The sequence below is a fragment of the Eutrigla gurnardus genome (assembly GCF_963514095.1).
Source record: "Eutrigla gurnardus genome assembly, chromosome: 4".
Classification (NCBI taxonomy): domain Eukaryota; kingdom Metazoa; phylum Chordata; class Actinopteri; order Perciformes; family Triglidae; genus Eutrigla; species Eutrigla gurnardus.
In genome coordinates, this window is record NC_139918.1 from 23,099,162 (window position 1) to 23,113,260 (window position 14,099).

At 42.0% G+C, this 14,099-nt stretch overlaps 1 protein-coding gene and 2 long non-coding RNA genes across 3 annotated transcripts; 2 read left to right on the forward strand and 1 right to left on the reverse strand.

The window, feature by feature from the left end:
• Positions 1–6: 6 nt before the first annotated feature.
• On the forward strand, positions 7–1,462 carry LOC311012193. The gene is made up of 3 exons (XR_014597010.1): positions 7–957; positions 1,054–1,145; positions 1,300–1,462. It is a non-coding gene; the product is annotated as an uncharacterized lncRNA (long non-coding RNA).
• A 982-nt stretch (positions 1,463–2,444) lies between these two features.
• LOC311012185 (uncharacterized protein) lies at positions 2,445–6,810 on the reverse strand. The gene is made up of 4 exons (XM_084007537.1): positions 6,642–6,810; positions 5,669–5,767; positions 5,515–5,558; positions 2,445–4,943 (listed from the first exon to the last, which is right to left on the reverse strand). The coding sequence occupies exons 1-4, from the start codon at positions 6,756–6,758 to the stop codon at positions 4,784–4,786; spliced, it is 420 nt and encodes a 139-aa protein (XP_083863663.1). The 5' UTR covers positions 6,759–6,810; the 3' UTR covers positions 2,445–4,783.
• Positions 6,811–8,538: 1,728 nt separating this feature from the next.
• On the forward strand, positions 8,539–9,592 carry LOC311012199. The gene is made up of 3 exons (XR_014597017.1): positions 8,539–9,002; positions 9,098–9,196; positions 9,401–9,592. It is a non-coding gene; the product is annotated as an uncharacterized lncRNA (long non-coding RNA).
• Positions 9,593–14,099: the final 4,507 nt, after the last annotated feature.

The following is a 14,099-nucleotide window of genomic DNA, read 5'->3' on the forward strand; positions in this document are numbered from 1 at the left end:
TTTTAAATGTTTGATGTCAGAGGATTTAATGTATTCATTGCTAACGGTATGTTTCAAGGTTTTCAAGTAATTTAACAACATGTTCCTGAATAGAATCTCCTACTCAACCTTTAATGGAAGTTCAAGAGATCCATAATTATTATTAAAGAAGGCTCTGAATTAGTCAGCCAATCAATATTTGTACTTTTAACTCTTTAATATATGTATTTTTTCTTTTAAATATGATGTAGGGCCTACCACTTCCTCTGAATGAAATCACAAAATGTACCCGTGTATTATTCTCGTATAACAAGACGAAAGTATCTCACCACCCGTTAAGACACCAGAATAAAGAAAATGACATCTACACTGTTACCCTCAGATGTCCTCTTTTTTAAAAAATCTTTGGCGGAGGCTAGCTGTTTCCCCATTTCCAATCTTTATGCTATGGAATGGTTATTTATGGATGGGTCAAACAAACACAGGACTTTCACCGGGGAGATCGCTGTTCATATAACTTATGTACTTCACTAATGCCACGTTATGTTAGTCATGAAATGAGCTAACTTATTTGAACCCAAATCACTATCTTTTCCTAAGTCTCATCAAGTTGATTTTCTGTGCAATACAGTGTCTACTCTATTGTCTCAGATGTAGTTCCTGTAGTTTATGTACTGTCATTGTAAAATAGACATATTTCTGTGAAATTTTGGATTTAAATTTTCCTGTTATGATGCTGATGTTTAGTTAATGTTAACACAGTGACGTGTCATGATGTAACTTCCTGGGAAGCAGCTGATAAGCAGTGAGTGTATAAAGACCTGTGTGTTTCACAAACGTCTCAAACTCTTCAGTTCATCAGTCATGGACAAATGTGTGCTGCTGCTCCTCATGTGTCTGCAGGCTTTCCTGCTCATCAGAGCCTTCAGTGATGCAGCCACTCTGGCAGCAGACGATCACCAGCAGTCCACTGACCTGGTAAGAAAACGCACCGCCGCTATATAAATGTATGAATGCATTCAACACAACGACACAGGAGAACAAGGTGCATAATTTAACTTCATGTTCCCAAAGGTGAAGAGAGGATCTTCTACTGTGGATTTAAGTCGGAGAGGATGCTATGGGAGGCCAGGAGGATGCGGAGGCTTCTATGTGGGCCAATCAGGGTACTGAACTTGTATGATTTCAGAGTTCATCTGTTGTGTAACAAAATCTACAAGAAGCTCAAAATGTCATGACAGAAATGTCAGCATCTTATTTTAGTTGTTCAGTAAAAAGGTGGATGCCAGTTAATGAAAATGTTTTTTTTTTTTTTTTTAGATTATCTGTCTAAGGATCACAATTGTCTGAGGAGATGGCGACATGACGGCATCTGGCGGTTTCTTTTCAAGCAACAGTATTTAAAAGTGAAGTGCAGTGTTTCCATGTGTTCAGTGTTAACGTGGCTTAATGACTTGTTGAAGTGGACATAAATGATTCTTGGCTCACATGTTTGTCTAGTTGTTTATTTCTAAATGAGTTGGAAGGAAAGTCATAGGACAGAAGAATTGAAGATCAAGGAAATTCATTTTCTGCTAACACATTGCGGATGTTCATCAATGTGCTTTTCAAGACGAGGACTGTTTAAACGACTTAATAGCTTAAATATAAGTAAGTCTTAACCATTTACAGTTTTATTTGGCTGACACTTGGTGAACACTTATTTGAAGCACAAGGCAGGACACCATCCTGTTACACAATTTGTTTTTTTGAACGTTTGGTATTTGGGGGAAACGCATTTACAGAACAACCTTGCAAAAGAGAATGAGCTGTTCAAATTCTAAAGTAATTCTTTCTTTAGTTTAGGGAAGCAAAATTGTGATTATCATCCAGAGATGGTGCAGTAACTGTTTGCCAGAATTCATGGAAGTAACTCAATATGGATAATATCAGTCAGATCAATGAATCAATAGCGATATCCAACCCTCTGTCCATCCCTCTTATGGGTCCATCGGACAGAGAGACATGGAGAACCTTATTCAGTAGCAGTGAGTTGTCCTCTGTCATCACTATTATCTTACGTAGTGATTTGAGCAGGAACGCCAACGACCTTCATTAAGTTAACTAACGGTGCTATTAGCTTAACAGAAAGTCAAATCGGAGCAGTGTGTGTATGTGATGTGACTGTACAGTTACTGTTTGCCAGAATTCATGGAAGTAGGCCTAACTCAATAAGGACAATATCAGTCATAATCAATCTAGAGATGCACATCCGATATTGAATAATTAGCTGGATCGGATATCCATCGGATATGAATGAGGCCGATCCAGCATTCCGATCCAGTCATTTATTTTTAATGAATATCATACACAGCAATACAGTTACAGCGATCTAGTCACTTCAATTCTATGTTTTCAACATCGGTTACGTCATCAAGCTGAGCACGCACAGCAGCTAGTGATGAGCAAACACAAGGCAAGGCAAGGCAAAGCAAGGCAACTTTATTTGTATAGCACATTTCATACACAAGGCAGTCTCAAAGTGCTTCACATCATAAAAATGTCATACAATAAAGTGAAAAAAAAATAGAAGGATTAAAAGAAAATAAAGGCAAAATTAAAATGCATAGAAAAACCCTCATTAAAATCAGCCAATAATAAAATAAAGTTTAAAATTTAATAATAATAAAGTAAAATAAAAATAAATCATTAAAAACAAGAATATCAAGGAATAGAAAATACAGTGCAGCATAAAAAGTTCACAGATAGTATTGATTACTGAAAGGCGGCGGCAAACAGATAAGTATTCAGTCTTGATTTAAAAGAGCTGAGATTTGCAGCACACCTGCAGCTTTCTGGAAGCTTGTTCCAGATATGTGGTGCGTAAAAACTGAAGGCTGCCTCTCCATGTTTGGTTCTGACTCTGGGGACAGAGAGCAGACCTGTCCCAGATGATCTGAGAGGTCTGGATGGTTCGTAGCTAAGCAGAAGATCAGAAATGTATTTTGGACCTAAACCATTCAGTGCTTTGTAAACCAGCAGTAGTATTTTAAAGTCAATTCTTTGACAGACAGGGAGCCAGTGTAAAGACCTGAGAACCGGAGTAATGTGATCCACTTTTTTGGTCTTAGTGAGAACTCGAGCAGCAGCGTTCTGAATTAACTGCAGCTGTCTGACTGACTTTTTAGGGAGACCTGTAAAGACACTGTTACAGTAGTCGAGCTTGCTGAAGATAAATGCATGGACAAGTTTTTCCAAATCCTGCTGAGTCATAAGTCCTTTAATCCTTGATATATTCTGTAGGTGATAGTAGGCTGGCTTTGTAACTGATTTAATGTGGCTGTTGAAGTTCAGGTCTGAGTCCATACACGTAAGCTTCTGGCTTTGTTTGTGATTTTTAGCATTACAGCTTGAAGCAGGGTGCTAACTTTTGACCGTTCTTCCTTGGCTCCAAAAACAATGATTTCAGTTTTGTCTTTGTTTAATTTGAGAAAATTCTGCTGCATCCAATTATTGATTTGCTCAATGCATCTAATCATTACTGGAATTGGGCTATAGTCCCCTGGTGGTATTGTTATGTAAAGTTGTGTATCGTCTGCGTAGTTATGGTAACATATTTTGTTGTTTTTCATGATCTGAGCCAGTGGAAGCATGTAGATATTGAACAGAAGAGGGCCCAGAATAGAGCCTTGGGGGACTCCACATGTAATTTTTGCCTGCTCAGATGTAATTATCTATGGACACAAAGTAGTCCCTGTCCTTCAAGTAGGATTCAAACCATTTTAATACTGTGCCAGAGAGTCCCACCCAGTTTTCCAGACGCAGACAAAGAGCAACATGGAGCAAGCGCCCGACCGAGCCAAGTCTGCTATTTGGAAACATTTCAAAGTTGATACGCCAACAAGTCCGACTGCAACATGCATTATCTGCAACGCAAAAGTTTCGAGGGGTGGTGATAAAGTTGGTAAATTCAACACCACAAACTTAAATAAGCACCTCCAAAAGTACCATGCTAAGCCGGCAGAGAGTACAACAAAGCAGCTAACTTTGGTGGATGCACTGCAAAGACGGAAGAAACTGCAAGCCGGCAATGTGAAAGCAACCAACATAACAGAGAAGGTTATGGAGTTTATTGTTTTGGATTCGCAGACCCTCTCTGTTGTTGAAGACGAAGGATTCCGCCGCCTACTTGAACATCTTGAGCCAAGTACAATTTACCATCTCTAAAATATTTTTCTGAGACTGCTCTGCCTGAACTGTACAAGAAAGTGAGCAAACACATATCAGAAGAATTAAAGGATATAACATCAATGAGCTTCACCACAGATATCTGGAGCTCCAACGTGTGCCCCATGACACTTTTAAGTTTAACTGCACTGTCTAGACGCGAGTTATTCACCTCACAGCGCAATGCTACAGGCGAAAAACTTCAACGGATCACACACCGGAGACACGATTTCTGTTTGATGGGTTCAGCTGCTATATTTTATATTAGTTTAGATTTTGAATATCTGTTTGCACTAAATGTTTACATGTTACTTCTGTATATTTTGTATTTTTGACCAAGTTAATTAAGCCATTGTTTGTTGGGTTTCAGGCAGCTGCTATATTTTATATTACATTTTAAAATATCTGTTTGCAGTGCAGTGTTATTTTTTTTTTGTTGATGCTAATGTACACTTTATTTGTTAATAAATAATATTAAGTACATTTATATCTGTGTTATTTTGTTACCTTTTTTTTAACAAGGCTAAATGTTTATGTCAAGCCTGATGCCTTCACTCACATGGCAAGGTATGTTCATTCATTCAACAGTAGTATCAGATCAGTATCGGGGATCGGATCGGTATTGGGTATCGGCCGATACACTCAGCCCAGGTAACCCTATCGGATTGGATCGGGAAAAACTGGATCGGTTCTTCTCAATCCATCCATTGCCATATCCAATCCTCCGTCCATCCCTCATCCCACATCCAAACGGTGGTCTGGAGACAGAGAGACACGGAAAAAAAGAAAGATATTTACTGAGCCTCACCTCTCCTTAGTGACTGTTGCTAGGGCGTCACACATTAACGGACATGCCAGTGTTCACGTCATCAAAACAGTTGTGTGATTACAGAGTTGCCATGTAAGCATTAAGTTACTTGTTGTGATGTTAGGTGTCCTCATTTGTTCTGTTTTCAGGCACTTCCACATTAGTTAGTGCCACGTCAGATTGGAGCTTTCATAATGCTACGCTAGCAGGCATTTACTAGTCGGAAACTCAGAAGTAAACGTGTAAAGAAGCATGTTCTTGTACTGCAGCGTAGAAGAAGTTCGCGTTCAGAAGCAGAATAAACACATTTATGTTTGTTTACAAAATATCAACTTTTACAACAACAAAAAGTTAAGTTAAATAATCATCAGACATAAACTATAAGTATTTTTATTTATTTATTCTAAACACTGCTGATTGATACACTTCTTCATCTCTCTTCACTATTTCGATGTGTATTATAACTTGTACTCAAGCATGTTGGGTAAATATTTGTGTTCTGAGGAGGAATAGTCTCTTACTTGGCTGGAGGAGGAGGAGGAGGAGAAGGAGGAGTGAGATCGAACTGTAACAGATCATTGATAAATTTCACAACGGCAGATCAGGTCAAATGATTATATTTTTGAATGAACAAGATGGAATGGAATAAACTTTCAAGTGTGATTCAACACTTACACCACGTGATCCGAATGTACATCCTCCTGGCCTCCAGTCACAGTATCTTTTACGTCTGTTTCCAAATGTCCCTTTGTTTTGTCCGTTTGTTTTCTCCACCTGTAACAAATTGTAACTGTCATCTCCCAAAGAATTGCTGAACTCCAAATTGCAGATTCAAACGAAACAAGATGGCTGACACCCGGGTGTACATAGCATGGCAGGGACGAGCACCCAGGGGTCCATAATAACCAACAGTGCTGTTTGCACCTGGCCCGGCGCACGTTAGATACTGTTTGTGTATATGTAGCATTCTGTGTATATGTTTCTATAACTTATAGATTTGTTGCCTCAACCTATTAAACCCCAATTGAAAACTGAAAATCAAATAAAAAAAAAAAAAGTATCATAATGAGTCAAATAAATGTAAATGTTGGATTCTCAACCCCCAGTCTCCTGGGTGAAATCCTTGAGTTCAACAAATTCACCCAACCTACTACCTAAATACACGTGGCTCTTGATACTAATATTACTACTTTTACTTCACCTCCTTTAATAGAACTTAATGTCGCTCTTTGCTGGGCTCCTTTCCATGCAACTCACAGTCTCCTAGGAATTACATTTAAACAACATTTGTGTAACAATAAATATTTACTCAACAGCGGGCAGATGACGTTTTCTAGTTACATGATGAGGAAATGTTGTTAATTAACATATCTGGCAAATGACAATACTGAACATGGCAGTGAAATGCCCAATTTCCAAAAATATGTGATGTGCGAATATCTGTGCGAAGCGACAACAGGATTATTGAACATTTATGGGGTTATGTTTAGTCACCGGCATGGTTAAGGTAAGAAACATGGTTCAATACAGAAAAAGTCCCAACCACCTCTCTGAAACCTCAGTGATAAGTGTAAAGCTATTTTGCCCTAATTGCGAGCTGATCTTCTGACAATACAAGAGGCTTTTTACAGGCAGTGGGTCTTCCTACCAGATCAGGAGGCTGTTGAGGATCTGTCACCAGAGCGGCTCCATCAGCAGAAGTGAAGACTGTGATGAGCAGGAAAGCCTGCAGACACAAGAGGACCAGCAACACACTTTTGTCCATGGCTGCTGAACTGAAGAGTTTGATCCAGCTCCTAAACACGCAGGTCTTTAAGTACTCACGGGCCAACCAACCACTATTGATGGGGAGAAAGAGGGCGTATGCAGATGCCAGATAAGCCATCCATGTACGCATGCACACTTTAAAACGATTTGTTTAGCTACAACAATAATTTAACCATAATATGGACTTCTGGTGTGTTTAATTGATATATCTGCTTCCTTCCCCTGCAGTCCCTCCTTGGACATTTCCTGATCATATCAATGAAAATATGCCAGCAGGTTTATAGCGAAATTACATTTGCCTGTTTACTTACATAACTGTTGTGCTTGCACAACATCATGTACAATCTCTCAGTTGGATAATACTGCATTCAAATGTTTGACAAATTTGTGAATCCATTTCCCAAGTTGGATCAGAAACATTCAGCTTTTAAACAGGAAGTCAAAGTAACTTCATTAGCTGTAACCTAAGAAAATAAGAGTTTAAGGGCCAAAGACTAAATTAAAATGACAATCTTTCATCATTTATACAGAATATTTATATAATGAGCAATATGTGTGTTTTTGTAGTAGGCTTTCATTTAATGTTAGTTTTAGTCAATACTGTAACCTAGCTGCAGCCAGCTGTGCATCTCCTTACCAGATCGATAAACTGCTGTTGATGATCGTCCGTCAACAGAGCAGCTGCATCAGTGGAAGTGTAGGATTTGATGAACATGAAAGCCTGCAGACCCAAGAGAGCCAGTAGCACCCTTTTGTCCATCGCTGCTGAACAGACCTCTAAACAGATCACATGTATCTAATGGATGCGATTGGAGGACAGGAGCTGCTGTCTGTTTATGCAATTGTTGTTTCACTTAAAGGTTGAGTAGGTGTTTCTATTTAGAAACACTTTCTTTATTATTACTTGAAATCCTCGTAGCATACTGATAGCAATGAATAAATGAAATGTTCTGACGTGAAAATGTTTTTAAAAATGTCATCTGTGGCCGAGGCAGGACTGTAAAAACCCGTCCAATCAAAAAAGTCGGATAGGAGAAAATAATTGGACGGCCTGCCTGTCTGTCAATGCTTACTTCCTGATTGAGCACTCTGCCGATTTCGAGCACTCGTATGGCTTTCTGCGGAGCGGCTTTGAACAGAAGTCTGAACGAAGAGGGCGGGACTTTTTCGGTTTGATGATGCGTTCAAAGTCTCTGTGGTTTTTCCAAATGACCTAATCTACCATTAAGTTGTTTAGTTTGAAATCACAACATCACATTTAACTTTCACAAAATGGTGGGTGCACTTCAGCCCGTTTGATGTCAGAGGATTTAATGTATTCATTGCTAACGGTATGTTTCAAGGTTTTCAAGTAATTTAACAACATGTTCCTGAATAGAATCTCCTACTCAACCTTTAATGGAAGTTCAAGAGATCCATAATTATTATTAAAGAAGGCTCTGAATTAGTCAGCCAATCAATATTTGTACTTTTAACTCTTTAATATATGTATTTTTTCTTTTAAATATGATGTAGGGCCTACCACTTCCTCTGAATGAAATCACAAAATGTATCCGTGTATTATTCTCGTATAACAAGATGAAAGTATCTCACCACCCGTTAAGACACCAGAATAAAGAAAATGACATCTACACTGTTTCCCTCAGATGTCCCCTTTATAAAAAAATCTTTGGCGGAGGCTAGCTGTTTCCCCATTTCCAATCTTTATGCTATGGAATGGTTATTTATGGATGGGTCAAACAAACACAGGACTTTCACCGGGGAGATCGCTGTTCATATAACTTATGTACTTCACTAATGCCACGTTATGTTAGTCATGAAATGAGCTAACTTATTTGAACCCAAATCACTATCTTTTCCTAAGTCTCATCAAGTTGATTTTCTGTGCAATACAGTGTCTACTCTATTGTCTCAGATGTAGTTCCTGTAGTTTATGTACTGTCATTGTAAAATAGACATATATCTGTGAAATTTTGGATTTAAATTTTCCTGTTATGACGCTGACGTTTAGTTAATGTTAACATAGTGACGTGTCATGATGTAACTTCCTGGGAAGCAGCTGATAAGCAGTGAGTGTATAAAGACCTGTGTGTTTCACAAACGTCTCAAACTCTTCAGTTCATCAGTCATGGACAAATGTGTGCTGCTGGTCCTCATGTGTCTGCAGGCTTTCCTGCTCATCAGAGCCTTCAGTGATGCAGCCACTCTGGCAACAGACGATCACCAGCAGTCCACTGACCTGGTAAGAAAACGCACCGCCGCTATATAAATGTATGAATGCATTCAACACGACGACACAGGAGAACAAGGTGCATAATTTAATTCATGTTCCCAAAGGTGAAGAGAGGATCTTCTACTGTAGATTTAAGTCGGAGAAGATGCAATTGGATGCCAGGAGGATGCGCAGCCTCGTTTCCGGGCCAATCAGGGAACTGGGTACGGAACTTGTATGATTTCTGAGTTTATCTGTTGTGTAAGAAAATCTACAAGAAGCTCAAAATGTCACGACAGAAATGTCAGCATCTTATTTTAGTTGCTCAGTAAAAAGGTGGATGCCAGTTAATGCAAATGTTTTCTGTTGCAATTGTTATTTCACTTATAATTTCACTAATAGTTCTGTTGCTCTCTTGTTTTTAAAAGCCCTCACGCTATGGATACAGATAGGAATATCTGTCTAAGGATCACAATTGTCTGAGGAGATGGCAACATGACGGCATCTGGCAGTTTCATTTCAAGCAACAGTATTTAAAAGTGAAGTGCAGTGTTTCCATGTGTTCAGAGTTAATGTGGCTTAATGACTTGTTGAAGTGGACATAAATGATTCTTGGCTCACATGTTTGTCTAGTTGTTTATTTCTAAATGAGTTGGAAGGAAAGTAGGACGGAAGAATTGAAGATCAAGGAAATTCATTTTCTGCTAACACATTGCAAATGTTAATTGTTGGGGTTGTAGCAGGAGCAGATTTGGTTATCAACAGTTAATTATTAATATCAATATGATTATCGGTATTAATAATTATATTTAATATATTATCATGATATAATCATGAATAAACGGGGCACCACCCTGGGATCAGGGAAAAGATAACCTAAAACTGTATTCAGTCTCAATATGAAGGTTTTATACTCACATGCCAATCATCGTGATCATTGGCATGGAAGCATAAAACAATCTAACAATTAAAAAGGCGTGAAATTCAAGCACTAGCCTTCACAACCTGCTGTTATCCAGTGACATATACACAACAAGCACAAGAGACCGCTAGTTATAATATAATAAGATTTATTAAAATCAGTAATAATGATCACAATCAATAACACTGCAATTAACAAAGCCTTATTACCTAACTACCTAACACACAAAACTAAGCTAAACAGAAGGAGAGACACACGTGGAGTGTGTGTGTGCGTATGTGTGTGTGTGCGTGCGTGTGCGTGCGTGTGCGTGTGTGCGTGCGTGCGTGCGTGTCGAGAGAGAGAGAGGGAGAGATAGCTGATGTGCGGCCACCAGATGGAGCTATTCCTCGCAGCGGTCAGGGGCGGAGCCACTGAGGTCTGACGGAGTAGCGAGAGAGAGATAGCCGTATGTAGCCACCAGATGTAGCTATGTCCCTAGCGCCCGCCGGGAACAGCTGGCTTAGGACACGTGTGTGCGGTGTGTGTGTGTTAGCGGGGCACAAACAAAGAGAGAGAGGATGCGCGAGCGATATTCGGAGGGACAGAAAGCGTGCCGTTACCACACGGGCTCGCGTGAATGAACTGTCGTTTATTCCGCGAGACCGGTCTTTTAACTGATAGTAGAGGCTTTCTGAGCTCGCGAATATGGCGGAGGTTAGTCGCACACTGTTACAGAAATCAACCCAGCTGGGTACACATCAGTATTCAAATACAGCAGCACATGAACCAACGGACTCGGCGGTCCGCGATCAGAACTTAAAACACATTAACAAGAATTACAAGCATATCCTACACTATCACTTGTGTCTCTGCCCAGACTGATAGCCTCTTACTGGTATCGTTGCGTAAGACGATGACGGCGTTCCGTAACGGCGGTGGTTCGTGAGTCCCCGGCGTCAGCGGGGGACGTGATGAGTCGGCTTCGTCCAGACGAGAGCGGAGCGGGTTTCCTCTCGTTGATCAAACTCAAATAAAGAAAACAGTCCGTGTTTCTTTCTTCCACGGACGGCGATATAATCGCGGCTTGGCGATTTAGTCAGCTTACTTCAGACAGCGTCTGGTAGCTGGACGGCAGGAACCGGCTTGGTTCCTCTTGTTGCAGCGGTGCGCTGCGGGAGGGGGTCGCCTCCCGTTGCAACGTGGTGTTGCGCCGGTTGTAGGAAGAGGCCAGTAGGAGTCGGAGTAAGAGTGAATAAGAGTGAATAAGAGAGCGTTCTCCGGGCGGCTTCGGTTTATAAAGCTCAGGCCGCTCCAGGGGACCCCCCGGGGTTCCCTGAAGATGTCAGCCAATAGGATGGTTGTGAGGTGTCGCATCTCTCACCTGGGTGAGATGTGAAACTAAAATGGCGGTGTAGTTTTTAATCCCCTTTGTCCCTTTGTCCTGGCCGCATGTGTGGGCTTCTGTAGGCCGCATTGTGTAGTCCTAACGGTTAGGTCCCAACAGTCCCCCTTTTGGTCTGAAGGTTGAGGTGTGGGACGCAACCTTCGGAGCAACATAAGGGCCGAACCGTCCATGTATTCCTTGAAACATGTGGGAGTCCAAACAGTCTGTATATTCCATGGAAAAAAGGTTAAACAGTTCATTCAGGTTAAAGTCCATGACTTTGATGGAGGCATTGTCTGGGCAGAGATTGAGGCAAGGTCTGGGCAGAGATTTCTACGGTCTGGGCAGAGATTTCTAACCATCTAACCTATATCAAACATCTGCTAAGACACAATTTTCACAAACATCAACATTGTCATTACACTCAGGTAGTTTCAAACAGGACACACCCCAACTATGAAACGGAACGAAGGAGGAAAAGGAGAAGGGGTTAGTGGTCGTTTGGTTTACTCCTGGAGAAGATTTAAGTTAGCCATATTTACTATGTTGTGGCTCAGGGCTGTAACGCTCCATGTAGCCAGAAACAGAGGAAATGTCAGAGGCGCTGTCATTATCTGAGTTGTCATGTTTGTACACTGCTGGTTCACGTGACTGGGACAGAATTTCGGAGTAGGGCTTCCTACTACTTCTGTGTGAATGCCCATCTCGACGCAGTTGGTGGGCATGTCGGTGATGCTCAGTATCCCCACGCCGTCTCTTACCAGGCTTCTGGGGGGAGTTTAGTGATGGTTGGGTCGAGTCACGCCATAGCGCTATCGTTTTTATCAGCTTCTCGATCGGGTCGCACGGATCCCTATCTTCGTCAGTTTGGGAGTTTGTCTGATTCCAGGGGCGTGCTGGCCGCTCACCCCCTTTCGCGCTGTTATGAGGGCTCTGCTTTAAGGCGGCGGATGTTTGGGAGTTACTCTCGTTCCTTGGTTTTGTCTGATTCCTGGGGCGTGCTGGCCGCTCACCCCCTTTCGCGCTGTTACGAGGGCTATGCTTTAAGGCGGCAGACGTTTCGGACGCAGATGTGTCGAAGTTAGCGGGCTGGCTTTTAAGTTTGCGCGCTAAGTGGGTTTCCCAAGCCATCTGTGCGTAATTACGAATCTCTTGCATGGAGAGTCGATGTGTCCTGAAGTGTATGGTGGCATCGTAGCGCACACTTTCGTGTAGGTTATGCAGGAAGAGGGCCTTGAAGGCAGGCTCTTCCTCCACTCCTGGGGAGTTACGGCCCTGAGCATAGGCGGCTCTGAAGCGCCAATAGTACTCCGTGGGTGATTCCTGCCCCTCATGTACGACGGCGAGGGCACTGATCGTAGCGGCGGCGGGATCCCAGTCCCGGCTATACTCCTTCCGGAGTGCTGCACAAAGTCTGGAGTATCGGTCCTGGGTTCTGGGTGCAAGTGTTCCTATGAAACTGCGGACATGTCTGGTTGTGGTCTTCCAGACTAGTCTGAGCTTCTCCCGTGAGGAGGCATGGGGGAGGTCAATCAGGAGTCTGTCTAACTCTCTCAAATATTCGTCAATATTATGGTTCGAGTTGTCGGGATCAAAATGTTGAATATCTTTAGCCATGCTCTCAAGCTCTTCAAAGCGGAAGCGCTGTGGCGTCCTTTCTGGTGAAGGTGAGACTAAGCTAGGTTGAGGAGGCGCGTCGCAAATTACAGGTTTGTTCCAAAGATAGGAAGATTTTGGAGGAGAACTTGTGTAAGTTCCACTGCTGGTTTCTTCGCTGTCTGTGTCGGAGCAATGGGAAGCTGCGTAGCCGTTACCGCTGTCTCTCGGTGGAGCTTGTCTTAAGGACTTTGTGTCCGCTGGTAACTGTTCCCATCTTCTGCATGGCGGGGGAGTCGTATTTTCACTACGAAAAGAGGGGGAGGCGGAGAAGCCTGAATCACACTGACTGGCCGAGTCGGCTGAGGGAGGACATTCTGGTTTAGACTTCGACCACCTGTTCTTGTAGGACAAAAACTGGGACTCTGTGGTGTGCAGGACATCTAAATAACGCATGGCTCTCATGTCTGCTGCTTGAGCATCGTGGAGGCGACAAGCACTTTGCTCCTCTAGTGCTACCACTTTTTTCTCTAGGGCAGATTTACTCTGAACCAAGAGACAGGTTTGTTTGTAGAAAGTCAGTAGCAAGCATTTTAACAATGGACCCTTGGATGATGTTACTTCATCAGATCTGCTGTTCAGTAACACGTTGATCTCCTCTTGGCACTCACTGAGATTTAGTTTCTGCAAAAACTCAGAGTAGCCTGTCTGAAGGCTCTGTGCCACAGATGAGATGAACTGTTCACAAAAGGTCTCCATTGTGTCTGGAGAGAAAGGAGGGGGGTTATGCAAATCACCTGATAAGGTGACTGACGATTCTCTTTTAGAGAGGTCAGCTTCACCCTCTAATGATTCTATACAGCAACTCAGACTTACTGTAGGCTGCTTACTTAATTCTTTGCCAAAGGCACGCTAACTGAAATGCGCGGCAGGAACAGTTAGGGAATTATTTTGAAATTTTAACTCGAGCTAGAACCCGTGGTGGAAATAGCAAGGTACAATTTCAACGTTCACAGAGTCGGTACACTCTGTGGCTCTATTCTCTGCTCTACTTCTAGTGAAAGGGAGAATACGGTGGCTTTACTTGTTCGGTGTTAATCGCAAGAAAAACTGTATTTGTTGTTATACTGAGGTGGGTGCACAGGTGAGCTGCGTCGACCTGTGACTTACAATGGAAATGTTAGTACTCTTCTACAGCCTGTGGACTGTCAATGAGGTGTCTCTAGCACCTCTGGTGAGTAAT

Bases quoted from the DNA above. Each gene is read 5' to 3' on its own strand.
- LOC311012185 (XM_084007537.1), bottom strand. From the start codon at position 6,758: ATGGACAAAAGTGTGTTGCTGGTCCTCTTGTGTCTGCAGGCTTTCCTG. The intron at 5,559-5,668 runs GTAAGTGTTGAA...GATCTGTTACAG, and splicing joins GTACATTCGGATCACGTGGT to TTCGATCTCACTCCTCCTTC. The intron at 4,944-5,514 runs GTAAGAGACTAT...CTCTGTCTCCAG, and splicing joins CCTCCTCCTCCTCCAGCCAA to ACCACCGTTTGGATGTGGGA.